Here is a 12,742-nt window from a genome sequence, read left to right as displayed (position 1 = left end):
CGAGGGAACACTCGGCGTGGATGCATTGGCACACAGCTGGCCGAGAGGTCTTCGCAAATACGCATTTCCCCCAGTGAGCCTCATTGCGCAGACATTGTGCAAAGTCAGGGAGGACGAGGAGGAAATTATTTTAGTTGCTCCATATTGGGCCACCAGGAGTTGGTTTCCAGAGCTCACTCTCCTCGCGACAGCCCCTCCCTGGAGGATTCCCCTGAAGAGGGACCTTCTGTCTCAAGAAGGGGGCACATTATGGCACCCCCGTCCCGATCTGTGGAACCTCCATGTGTGGTCTCTGGACGGGGCGCGGAGGTTTTAGGTGATTTGCCCCAGGCGGTATCTAACACCATCGCTGCAGCGTGAGCGCCGTCTACGAGACAGGCGTATACGCTGAAATGGAACCTGTTTGTTGTGTGGTGTACCTCTCAACGAGAGGACCCCCGAGAATGCTCGATCGGTATTGTGCTTTCATATCTCCAGCACCGCTTGGAGAAGAGGCTGTCACCATCTACTATTAAAGTAGATATCGCGGCAATATCCGCGCATCACGCACCCATAGACGGTAGATCTGTAGGTCAGCACGATCTGGTCATTAGGTTTTTAAGAGGTGCGCGGAGGCTGAATCCTTCGCGCCCTCCCTCTATTCCTCCGTGGGACTTGTCCATGGTGCTGAAAGCCCTTCAGCACTGCCCTTTCGAGCCTCTGCTGACGGTGAGCGTCAAGTTTCTCACTATGAAAACTTTGACGCTCCTCGCATTGGCTTCTATTAAAAGGGTAGGGGATCTTCATGCATTTTCGGTCAACGATTCGTGCCTTTAGTTCGGGCCGGCTGAATCCAGCGTTACACTGAGACCCCGGCCAGGCTACGTGCCTAAAATTCCCACCACTCCCTTTAGAGATCAGGTGGTGAATTTACAAGCGCTGCCTTCGGAGGCAGACCCAGCCATGGCTTTGTTATGTCCTGTTCGTGCACTACGTGTGTATGTGGATCGTACTCAAAGCTTTCGGACCTCAGAACAGCTCTTTGTCTGCTACGGTGGTCAGCAGAAAGGGAAAGCTGTCACTAAACAGAGGATGTCTCATTGGATTGTAGACACAATCGCCCTGGCGTATGAGAAACAGGGCATTCCTTGCCCTTTTGGTTTGAGAGCCCATTCAACCAGAAGCGTGGCTTCATCTTGGGCTTTGGCTCGTGGTTCCTCACTTGCAGATATTTGTAGAGCTGCTGGCTGGGCGACACCTAATACGTTCACTAGATTTTACAGTGTTCGTGTTGAGCCGGTATCCTCTCGAGTTCTCTCGTCAGATCAGTGAGAACATCGAGGAACAGCTCCTGTGTCGGCTTGGTGCCTTTCTTTTTGGTGCTGCGCAAAAACCGCTCCATTATGGAAGGCCATCAAGGCAAAAACGTTACAAAAAATGTTTTTTGTCTTTTCCACCGCTTGGTGGCCGATGTTGCGGAGCATCGGCTGCCAGCCTCTCACTAGATGTATCCTTGACTATCTGGGTGAGGCTAGCGCCCACATTGCGCCCCCTAGTGGTTTCTTTGTGAAGTATTTCCGTGGGAAGTTTCTGATTTACCATGTTTCCCTTAGCGGAGTTCGTTCCGCGCCTCTCTAGTGTTGCTAAGAGAGTGTATTTTTTATAGACCTCGTGTATTTTTATCCATCACCTTAGTGGTAGACCCCTAGAGGGTTTTCTTTCCGCAGCGATCTTAGTCCCGCCTGACGAGTTCGCTTCCCAGTTCGCCTAGTCACTATCGTGGGTTAAGGAACAAGTAGTGACCGGCCTCTGCTTCAACCCCATTTCCGTTCCCTTAAAGAGGAGAGTCGGAGGGTTTACGCAGGCACTGGAAGGGTCAGCTTCAGTGGCGCTTTGGTAGGGATTCCCAATTCGTCGGTCACGACGTGACGTCGTAGTGACCGACTGAAAGGGAACGTCTCGGTTACATATGTAACCCATCGTTCCCTGAAGGAAGGGAACGGAGACGCCACGTCCCGTCGCCACAGTTTGCTGTTCCACTGCTGATATCGGCCGGACATTTTTCTTTCTGGCCAGCTTTCTCAGCAAAAAATAGCTGATTTGATAACTGCACCTGCCGCTCATTAAATACCTGTGCGGCGGGGCGGCGCCGGCAGATGCAATTATCTGCATGCCAAGTTCATTGGCGTTTTAAAGGTTTCTCGAAGCAGATAGGTCACCCGCGAAGCGGTTCCCAATTCGTCGGTCACGACGTGACGTCTCCGTTCCCTTCCTTCAGGGAACGAGGGTTACATATGTAACCGAGACGTTCTTTATGGAACCATACAGCCTGACAAAGACCATTTTTGGATTCTTTATTTTTAAAAGTGTGGGAGGTAAAGTATCACAGTGCTTTAAAGTATCTTTTTCTTGCTTTCCATCTCCATAATGCACATCAGAACATTGTTTTGTTGGTTTGATAAGACCCATCCCATGTAATTGGACAAGAATGCTCATTGACATTCCCGTGGGGAAAAATAGAATTTCAAGTGCATTTAACGAAACATTATTCTTTAAAGTACTCCACATGTAGTGTTATTGGATTTGAAAGCACACTTCAGAGAGAGCTATTTTTGAAGTAATGAAGCATTGCCAGTGATTGACTTTGAGAAAGCTGCTCACCAGATCTCTTGGCCGAGCTCAAAACTTTAATGGAAACACACCAGCAATCAGCGGCCTGGCTGGATCACAGCGACAGAACATGTGGCTTCAGCTTTCAGATATGTCATTAAGGTATACAGTCTTTGTAATAGGAAAAGGATCTTGCGGATCTCATAACAGGCATCTCATGTGTAAATAATTGCATTTATGTTTGAAATTATTTGCAGTGTTATGAGAATTTAAACGTCTAACACCTCATTTCAACACCTGATTTTTTACTACCCTTGTTTACTTTTTAAAAACAAGGGCATTTTTTATTATTTCGTGAATTATGCTCTAGATTAAAAAGCCACACAACTTTCCATAATACAGCATTTTTTTTATTATAGTCGAAAAGCCAAAATAAAGGTTTCTGACTGGGTAGGTAATTTAATTTTTCATTCTGTTACATTCAGAATGTTGCTTTTGGTGTGTAATGTTACTTGCTAATATGGTTTTATCATCTTCCTGCTTTTAATTAGTTTGGATTGATGTTATTCTTTTTAAATTTGAAAGTTAGTCGTCTGTTTCTGCTATCTCTCTTTCTGTCTACAGGGAACATGACAAAGACCCGCAGCTGTTCTTCCAGACCTTACTGAAACTCAAAGAACGACAGCTGAGCTTTGAAGTTTCTGTCCTGGGAGAGACTTTCACTGACGTTCCAGGTACATCATGTGCTTTTGGGATTCTTTAAATAAGTATAATTTAATATGCGAATGTTAAATTGAAATGTATGAAAGTCCTAGATTTCTGAGGGTCAGGTCTTGATATCAAAGTTTCAGTTTTTAATTTTTCCTTGAGATTTCTACTTTTCAAAACATTATTTAGTCGCTTGACACCTCTGGTATATCGGGCAAATGTAATTAAATGCATTTTATTTAACTTTGAAACGAATTTGTTAAGTGAATAGCTTCAGGTTCAAAGAGCGTCTGTTTATCACACACAGGCACCGTTTTTATTGGCAAAATACACTCCCCATTAGTGGACAATTACGATTTAATATCTTTCGGACAGTCTTGAGTATTTATGGCGTTGTGTTAATTTAATTTACGTGTATGCACACGCCACACGCCAATGAGTAGAGCTGCCAGAACGAGACTTACAGGAAACACAATCTCTTATATTGAGATGCAAACTTTTATTGTGGCATAAAGAGCCACTGGACCAAAAGAAATAAACAGATCGTAAAGGTCGCTCATGTTATGAAATTATGTTTACGATTGCTCGGAAGGCAATCACTTTGAAACGGTTTTAATCTATTTTGATTTCGCTAATAGGATCACGATATTGATTATTTGTATGCTTCTCCGTTTTATGTATAAATTTATGACGACCTTGCTTATTTTATCTCCTCGCAAAATATGACCAAAACTTTAAACATCCCTCTCTCCACTAATTACTACACATCGATACTGAGGCCTCTGTCCCTTCTTCGTTCCTTCCCACTATAGACATCTTTGCAGAAGCCAAAGAACAGTTGGTTGACCACATCCAGTACTGGGGTTTCATGCCCAGTAAGGAAGATTACCTCAAAGTGCTATGCCAAGCAGATGTCGTCGTTTCCACGGCCAAGCACGAGTTTTTCGGAGTGGCGATGTGAGTTTTTCTGGTGTCTGTCACACAAATATGTTCTTTTTGAACAGAAAGGCTTTATTGACAATATTTTTTATATTTAGAACCTAATATTTTAACATTTAAGTGTTTGTCCTAGTTTTTATGATTATAGTTAACTGTCAGGTGACTCTGGTCATTTAAATTATTGGGTGCTTCATAGCATTGGTGCTCCCAAAAATGCCAGCTTGTGATCGCTGAACATCTGTTTGCTTACAATACAGTTTTTCTGCCCCAAATAGTACTGACAAATAGTAGACAATTTTAAAATTTGACTGCAGTTGATGGTGTTATATTTTATTAGTCACTTTGTGACTGTGTTAGCATTTAGTCTAGCCCCATTCATTCCTATGGCTCCAAACAAAAGTTTTATTTTGTGCCACCATACCTGTGTAACTACTCATGCAACAGTCTTTAAATAAGGAAAACATGGAAGTGTTTGGTGGCTTCTAAATTCATCCCTGTTTGGAGCCATATGAATGAATGGGACTAGGCTAAATGCTAACACATTCACAAGGCGCTGTACAAAGATTAAAAGTGCATGCATTGAATAAAGATAGGTATGTATTAATTTGTCTAAGTTATGGTAAGAACATAGTAAAATATCGAAAAACGGTGGTGTTTTCCTTTATGTAAAATGGAGATACCAAATTGCCCCTCCCCTAACCTGTGTATTAACTTGTGTGGATCAACTTATGTATGGATTAACCGGTTCTTGTCATAGATGCTGAAATGATGTGAAGAATAAAGAAAGAAAGAACGTTTACACTATGGATAATAACTATACTTAAAAAAATCACTATAGGAAAATATTAATTACTATAAGAGAATAGCGTTCACACCAATATAACATTCAATATAAGTTCACACCACAACTATAACTGTCTTTCAGACAGATTATGTTTTCATTTGATGAACAATTAAAAAATAATGCCAAATACAATCCCTGGTAAATGTGACATGCATTGTATGGTACAAATTGAAGAATCAGGAAGATAGCGGGAAGTTATAGTCGGGAAGTTGTGTTTTTATATATTATGAAGATACACGCTTTACATGTCAATGATGAGCATACCTTCCGTCTTTATTCAGCATTTGCAATAAGATTTTGAAGGAACAATGTTCGACATTTAAGGAACAGTATGTAAGAAATTTACATAAATTAATCATAAAATGGCGCTGCTATGTCACTACACATTAAGAAATAATTTTCATTTCAAATACTTATATCACTGACAACTTTTACATAAAGGGATAGTTCACCTTAAAATGAAATTCTGTCATCATTTACTCATCCTCATGTTGTTCTAAACCTGTATGCATTTTATTTTTCTGATGAACACAAAAGAAGATATTTTGAGAAATGATGGTAAACACACAGCAGATGGTGACCGTTGACTTCCATAGTAGGAATAAGAAAAAGATGGAATTTAATGGGTACCGTCAACTGTGTGCTTATCATCATTTATCAAAATTTTTTGTCCATCATTTATAACAATACTTCCATAATATTTTATTCCTTTTATGGAAGTCATTGGTCACTATGTTCTGTATGTTTACCATCATTTCTCAAAATATCTTCCTTTGTGTTCATCAGTAAATGATGACAGAATCTTCATTTTAAGGTGTACTATCCCTTTAACTTTGCTTTGCCATTATTATTCTATATATAGACGTTTAAAGCAACTGGTTTTAAAATCATTTTTAATGGAGGTACAGTATGATGTCAGTCTATAAGTGTAGTTCATCCCATCACATGTTGACAAGTTAATTACATGCAAATAAAATAGTCCACATCTGTGGTGTTTAAACAATTTCCCTTTAAATACTGTTACTCACCTAAAATTGAGCTTATGCTATCTTTGATCGCTATTTATATAACTACATCCAAACATTTTTGAGTACAAATACTTTCTGAGGGTTGTAAAACCACTCCACTCATACTCTACATTATGTGAAATTCAACCCTCACACAAGTTTACTTTCAAGTTTACCTTAAACATATATTTCCAAACCTCAGCACCAGAAAAGTTCACATTTTAATTGAAAGGTTGTTTTCAATCCCAGGGGCCTGTGCTTTCTTTCTAGAAGTATTTCACAGTAAGGAGGGTACCGACCGCATGTGTGTTAGTGGGACCTTTGAAAACACCTCCCTTGATGTTTTCAGCATAGCCCGAATCAGTATCTTCAGTCACCTGTGCTTTACTTTTGAAGAGTTTGTTAGATAATGCCGAAGGCTAAGGTAGATCTGATCCAAAGCAGGAGTGCATTAAAGGAATATTCAATTTTCTTAAAAGAAAAATCCAGATAATTTACTCACCACCATGTCATCCAAAATGTTGATGTCTTTCTTTGTTCAGTCGTGAAGAAATTATGTTTTTTGAGGAAAACATTGCAGGATTTTTCTCATTTTAATGGACTTTAATAGAGCCCAACATTTAACACTTAACTCAACACTTAACAGGGAGTTTCAAAGGACTATAAACGATCTCAAACGAGGCATAAGGGTCTTATCTAGCGAAACGATTGTCATTTTTGACAAGAAAAATAAAAATATGCTCTTTTAAGCCACAACTTTTCGTCTAGGTCCGGTCCAGCATGACCTAACGTAAATGCGTAGTGACGTAGGGAGGTCACGTGCTACATATATAAAACGCACATTTGCGGACCATTGTAAACAATAAACTGACACAAAGACATTAATTAGTATCAGTTGACATACAACAACGTAGGAACGGTCCCCTTTCAACACACTTGTAAACAATGGAGCAGAGTTTCGCGTTCGTCCTCTGTGACCTCTTGACGTCATGACGTATTGCGTGGGGTCATGCTGACGCATCACGACCGGATTTAGATGAAAAGTTGTGGGTTAAAAGAGCATGTTCTTTATTTTTCTTGTCAAAAATGACAATCGTTTCACTAGATAAGACCCTTATGCCTCGTTTGGGATCGTTTATAGTCCTTTGAAACTCCGTTGAAAAAAACTGTTAAGTGTTGAGTTAAGTATTGAATGTTGGGCTCTATTAAAGTCCATTAAAATGAGAAAAATCCTGCAATGTTTTACTCAAAAAACATCATTTCTTCTCGACTGAACAAAGAAAGACATCAACATTTTGGATGACATGGTGGTGAGTAAATTATCTGGATTTTTCTTTTAAGAAAATTGACTATTCCTTTAACAGAAGCTCCAGTAGTCCAGCAGACCTATACAGTACATGGGGTACTTGAGTCATCCTGCTTTTATACTCTAGATGAATATATTCTGTTGCATAACAGCACTGATGAAAGTTTTGGCCAATGATGTGCATTGATTGTTTTGAAACATTTTCCTCTTTGTGAGGTAACAATTTAGGCTTGTGCTCCCTTTGGACCTGTTACTACACAGAGCTGAAGTTGTTCTCGATTACGTTAGATCAAAGTCCAGTGGAGAGGAGACATACGGAGCTGTGTGTGTTTCGCATTCATGTCCTCGGGCGATGTGTGTTCAAACACTGATCAAACACCTGCTGTCTGCTTTTTATAACAATGTTTAAATTCCTTGAAACATCCCGTTTAAATAGAGCCAAATAAGGGTTGTTAATACTTACCAAATCAGTATTGCTAAATTGAAAAAGGCCTTGTCTTGTGCGTGAACTTGAATCACCTGCCCGAATGCTTTTAACCATCAGTCCTCGCACCTCATTGGTCAGCTCGGCGACTTTCTCCACCGCGTTCAGTCCTAGTTATTGTGGAAATTAGCCTAATCTGATTAATTGTCAGCAGACGCCCATGCATGCCCTGCAGAAAAACAGTAAGGCAGCCAAGCAGAATGATCGCCTAATTATATTTGAGATGAAAAGCCTGATAAGCATTTGCACGCTCACACGTTAACTGCATTGACATGGAACTGACCTTAATCAGTTTCATACGACGGGCTGTCGCTGATTCCAGCCGAGCCACTTTGATTTACTGCGATCACTGTGAATTTGATCAAGGAAGGGGATGTTGACGTTGCAGAGTAGGTAATACTACACTAAACCTTCACTGTCTGGTGTTTGCTTAGACTATTGTGCCGTTGTTTTTCTTTTCTTTTGTGGGGAAATTATAGCACATGTTCGGTTTTCTGCTTTTCTTAGGTGTCCAATGGTTTTGGCCTTTAATTTGTTTGAATAAAGACATGTTAATAAGTGCATGTTTCGTTGCTTCAGCATGAATAGAACGTCCTGACTTATGCATTAGACTGGGTGTGCTACAGTTTCTTGTTAAACATAAAATTCAAAATGTAAACTAATGATTTAAATGAAATCAAATAAAAACTAAGAACAGTGGTGAAAAAAGTTAAAACTAAATATTATCACTGAAAAGAAAACAAAATTGTTTAGGGGGTGCGCTACAAAATCAGTTAATGCTAATGCTTCTTTCATCAAACGTCTTGCTTATTTTAGATCTTACTTTATTTTACATTTGGCAATGTACTAAAGGTAAATCCAAATTTAAAGAGCACCTATGGACTGATTAACAATTTTACATTTTCTTTGGCGTGTAATTGTGTATTAGTACATGTTAACGATATGCAAAAGGTACAAACCCCAAAGTAAACGATGACGCGAGTTATCGTCTCCACCGTAAATCTCTTTTCTTGGACTACAACAAACACACAGATTGTAGACAATGGTTTACTTTCTGGGATTGGTGATGTAGACAAGACCGACATTATCATAACTTCTCAAGCTTTGACTCACAGCCTGTAAGTTAACTCCTGTTAGCATTGCATTGTGAGGGAATCTTTCAAACATGGTAAGGAGCATCACATTTCCTGCTGACGTTAGAGGTATTCAGGCCAATCACAACGTACAAATTAGCTGGCCAATCAGGGACACAGAGCTTATTCAAATCAATAAGTTTTGTACAAAATCCGTGCGTTTCAGGAAGAGAGTGAAATCTGGAGCTACAAAAGTGTAGAGTATGTGGAAAATAATGTGTTTTTTAACCATAAACCACACAAACACATTGTATTATACCAAATACACAAAATAATGTTTTTTAGCAATAAAATAGGTGCACTTTGATAGAAAAATATATAGAAAAATAAGAAACTATAAATGCCATTGCTAAAGCTGAATACAATTAGACTGAAATGTAATGCAAATTTGAGAAGAGTGCAAAAAAAAAAAACATTTTTAAAAATGCAAAACAATGCACAAGCTACACGGTAGGTTACAAACTAAAAGAAAAATGTATACTCCACTTTATTGCCAGAACTGACTACTATTAGCAGTATATGAGTAACCATTAAATATGTAGCAATACAAACCACTTTGAAACACAACTTGACTTGACGTTTCACAGATCCACAGGATTGTTCAGGAAGATTTGTCTCATTGCTCAATCAAAATTGTGAAATTTCAGAGGCCTAATCGGATATTAAAATATGCATGGTTTTAGCATGGGAAATGAGATGAGGATCTGATGGTGAAGGGAGAGATGGATAGACTCATTAAATATTAATATTCATTCTACAAAATATTTAAACAGCCGGTCATTTTCACTGCCAGCAATAGGGGTTCAAATGAGTTGAATCAGTTGGGAGTAAAGTTTGCCCTAGATTGAACTACTGTATGAAGTTAAAGCTCGAAATGGTGGAATGCTATAGTTATGAGGATTACAAAACCTCATTAGGTATTTGAATTACATTTGCAGTTTTAACATGTAGTACAATTTATTTTAAAGTGCGTTTAGATGCGTTTGACCCCTGTCCTGTACATACTGTTTAACTTCAAGCTTACAGTAAATAAACTGATTTAGCTCATCCACTTTTTTTAAGGATTACATGAGTGTTATAAATGTGTTGAATTTGGAGCTGAACTCTTCAGAAATACAGTCATGAAGGTGCAGGATTGGATTTTTCTGTTCTAGTTTACATAGATCAACAATTTAAAAATGACAGATTTAATGCAAGGACATAAATCGGTAGATTGACTCATTTGCAAAATAGATTGCTGTAGATTAAAGGACAGTTTTTGGCATATATGCAACAATAAAAACTTCAGCAGTTTCTTTTTGTAATGTCCGTTTAATTTTTTCCTCGTCTGCAGCCATCAAATAAAAATATATTGATATATGCGATTAATTTGATATTCATATTGCAGCTTCATCTGGTGTTTAAGATGCTGGAGAAGTAATCATCCAATTCTGAAGGCTTTAAGTATTGCCAGCAATGTTTTGGTTTGTTGCTTATAGCCTCACAGCTCAAAACTTCTGTGGCATCTTCTGTGGTGCTGTTTCGGAGATTTCTAATTGGAAAAAATGAAGCCAAGTAATTTAAATACATTTGGCCAATGCAGTACAAATCCAGTATCTTATATTTCTTTTTCAGGTTAGAAGCAGTCCACTGCGGTTGTTATCCTCTGTGTCCAAATGCTTTGGTTTATCCTGAAATATTTCCTGGTAAAAATCTCTTCTCTCTTATTTCATGATGTGCCGGCAATGACAAAACTAGCTTCATTTCATATGCAAAAGAAGATTCATTGATTCCATAGTCAAATACATCTCTTATTCATCTCAAAGAACAATCAAAGCATTTTCCATAAACCATTTTGGCATTTTTATATAAATAAATAAATATAACCACAGTTCAATAATGTACAACATCACCCGGCATGGTGTCAACTGCATTTTTAATGCTGGAAGTGAAATCTGCTCTTTGAGGTTTCTGACTTATCAAATATGTATTTTTCTCTTGTAGTGACATATCTGTATTCAACACCTGAACAGCTGTGTAAAAAATTACAAAATTTCTGCAAGCGTCCACACTTAGTCAGACAACATGTTATTCAGGTAAATAAACCTGCCTGTAATTCAGTGTTTTTATCATTAAAACCAAGTGAACAGTCATGAACAATCACATTCCAGTTCTGTCTTCACACTTTTCTGCTTTTCCATGTCATAAACCTCTCCTCATGTTTCCTAGGTAAACATCAGCACTTTTTCCTGGGAAACTCTAGAGCACAGGTTCAGATCTCTCCTAAAACCAGATGATGACATGATTTCAACAGAGCAGCACACATCATGAAGAGACCCCAGAATAAAATCACACAGTATTTAAAATCCAACCTCACTGTGAAAGAAAGTTTATGATGTATTCATAAATGCTTTTAAAAGATGGTGGCACAACTTTATCTACTGTACTGTACCATCAACAAAATCTTTTTATCACCTTGCATCTGCACGATAACTTTAATGCAGGAAAAACAACTTTTAAATTTGTGGTTAATGGAAAAAAGAACAAAGTAAAAATAAACAATCGAAAAACCTGTGACCGACTTCGTGTCACGCATAGGCGGGCCCACCTCATATTTCGGGTTCATATCCATTTTTATCCTTTGTGCTTGAGGACTCCAGCCTGGAATTTCGGAGTCTTTGGTTCCCACTCCGACAGAGCGGCAGCCAAGTTGCGGCTTGAAACGATGTGGGCTCTTGCTCCACCTGAGGTTGCCAGGTTGTGACAAAGTCCCCCGAGGCTCAGTAAAGGTTGATGCGAGGCTTCCCTAGGACTGCGGTTTAATCTAAATACGGTGCTTTTATTTTCCTTGCTTCTGAGATCTGGCTGTACATTACAGCTGGGAACCCAGTGCATAATTAAGGGGGCCTGGTAACTAGCTATTTATATGTGTTTGCAAAATTTAAAAATACTGGGCAAACTAACAATGGCCTGTCAGATTTTCCATCTTGCTTAAAGATGTAAGTGTCTGCTTTCACATCGCACCAATGCCACAATCTCTCGGCCCACATCATGTCTGCCAACATGTGTGTTATTAAAAGAGCCTTGACTTTTATTGCAGAGGTTATTGAAGGATTCATCCTTTATTATCATTGACGTTCTCTCATTAAAACTGCAGCCATTTCGGGCATTGTTATTATTATAGATTTATTGATTATTCAGGTGCACCGGACAGAGGATTAAAATTACAGGCTGAAATTGAATCATATCCCTATCTTTTTGCACATAATCAAAATTATTCTCATTACTCCTTATAAGCTACACGTGATCGTAACAGTCGTAATTTCCTACATATGTATAGGAGATTATTTTGTGTGGTGTGATATTTTTCTATCAATGCATTTATTTTTGCTAAAAGTTAACATTTTGAATTGCATAATATTTATATAGACTAGCCTGATGCCATTGACTTGTTTGCATCATTACAGATCTGGAGTCATTGAGAAAACACTCGTGCAGTGTCAAATGAGTTTGCCATCTACTCTGAGGCTGACCTCAGGTCAGGACCTAATGACGCCATAAAGCCTGTATAACCTGCCGTTTCTGTAGTCACAAAATGTCACCCCACATATAAAAACTTAATAGCAACCTCTATAAAACTCGGTGCACATTAAACCATTTCATTGGCCTGTTGCTGTTTTCACACTGAGTGTGTTCTAGGGATATGAAGCAAATGTAATACTGGACGAAATCTGTGACAAATGTCACGATATG

At 38.8% G+C, this 12,742-nt stretch overlaps 1 protein-coding gene across 2 annotated transcripts in view; it reads left to right on the top strand.

The window, feature by feature from the left end:
• gtdc1 (glycosyltransferase-like domain containing 1) overlaps positions 1 to 11,563 on the top strand; it is a 54,633-nt gene extending 43,070 nt beyond the window's left edge. For both annotated transcript variants that reach the window (XM_065251609.2, XM_065251610.2), the window contains exons 7-11: positions 3,214 to 3,323; positions 4,110 to 4,254; positions 10,625 to 10,695; positions 10,994 to 11,085; positions 11,219 to 11,563. In XM_065251609.2, the coding sequence (XP_065107681.1) occupies positions 3,214 to 3,323; positions 4,110 to 4,254; positions 10,625 to 10,695; positions 10,994 to 11,085; positions 11,219 to 11,320 (520 nt within the window). In that variant the 3' untranslated portion in view covers positions 11,321 to 11,563. The remainder of the gene's footprint in view (positions 1 to 3,213; positions 3,324 to 4,109; positions 4,255 to 10,624; positions 10,696 to 10,993; positions 11,086 to 11,218) is intronic.
• The last annotated feature ends 1,179 nt before the right edge of the window (positions 11,564 to 12,742 follow it).

The sequence above is a fragment of the Paramisgurnus dabryanus genome, chromosome 15 (assembly GCF_030506205.2).
Source record: "Paramisgurnus dabryanus chromosome 15, PD_genome_1.1, whole genome shotgun sequence".
Taxonomy (NCBI): Eukaryota; Metazoa; Chordata; class Actinopteri; order Cypriniformes; family Cobitidae; genus Paramisgurnus; species Paramisgurnus dabryanus.
The sequence above is the reverse complement of the archived record's forward strand: the minus strand, read 5'-3'. Positions and strand labels throughout refer to the sequence as shown.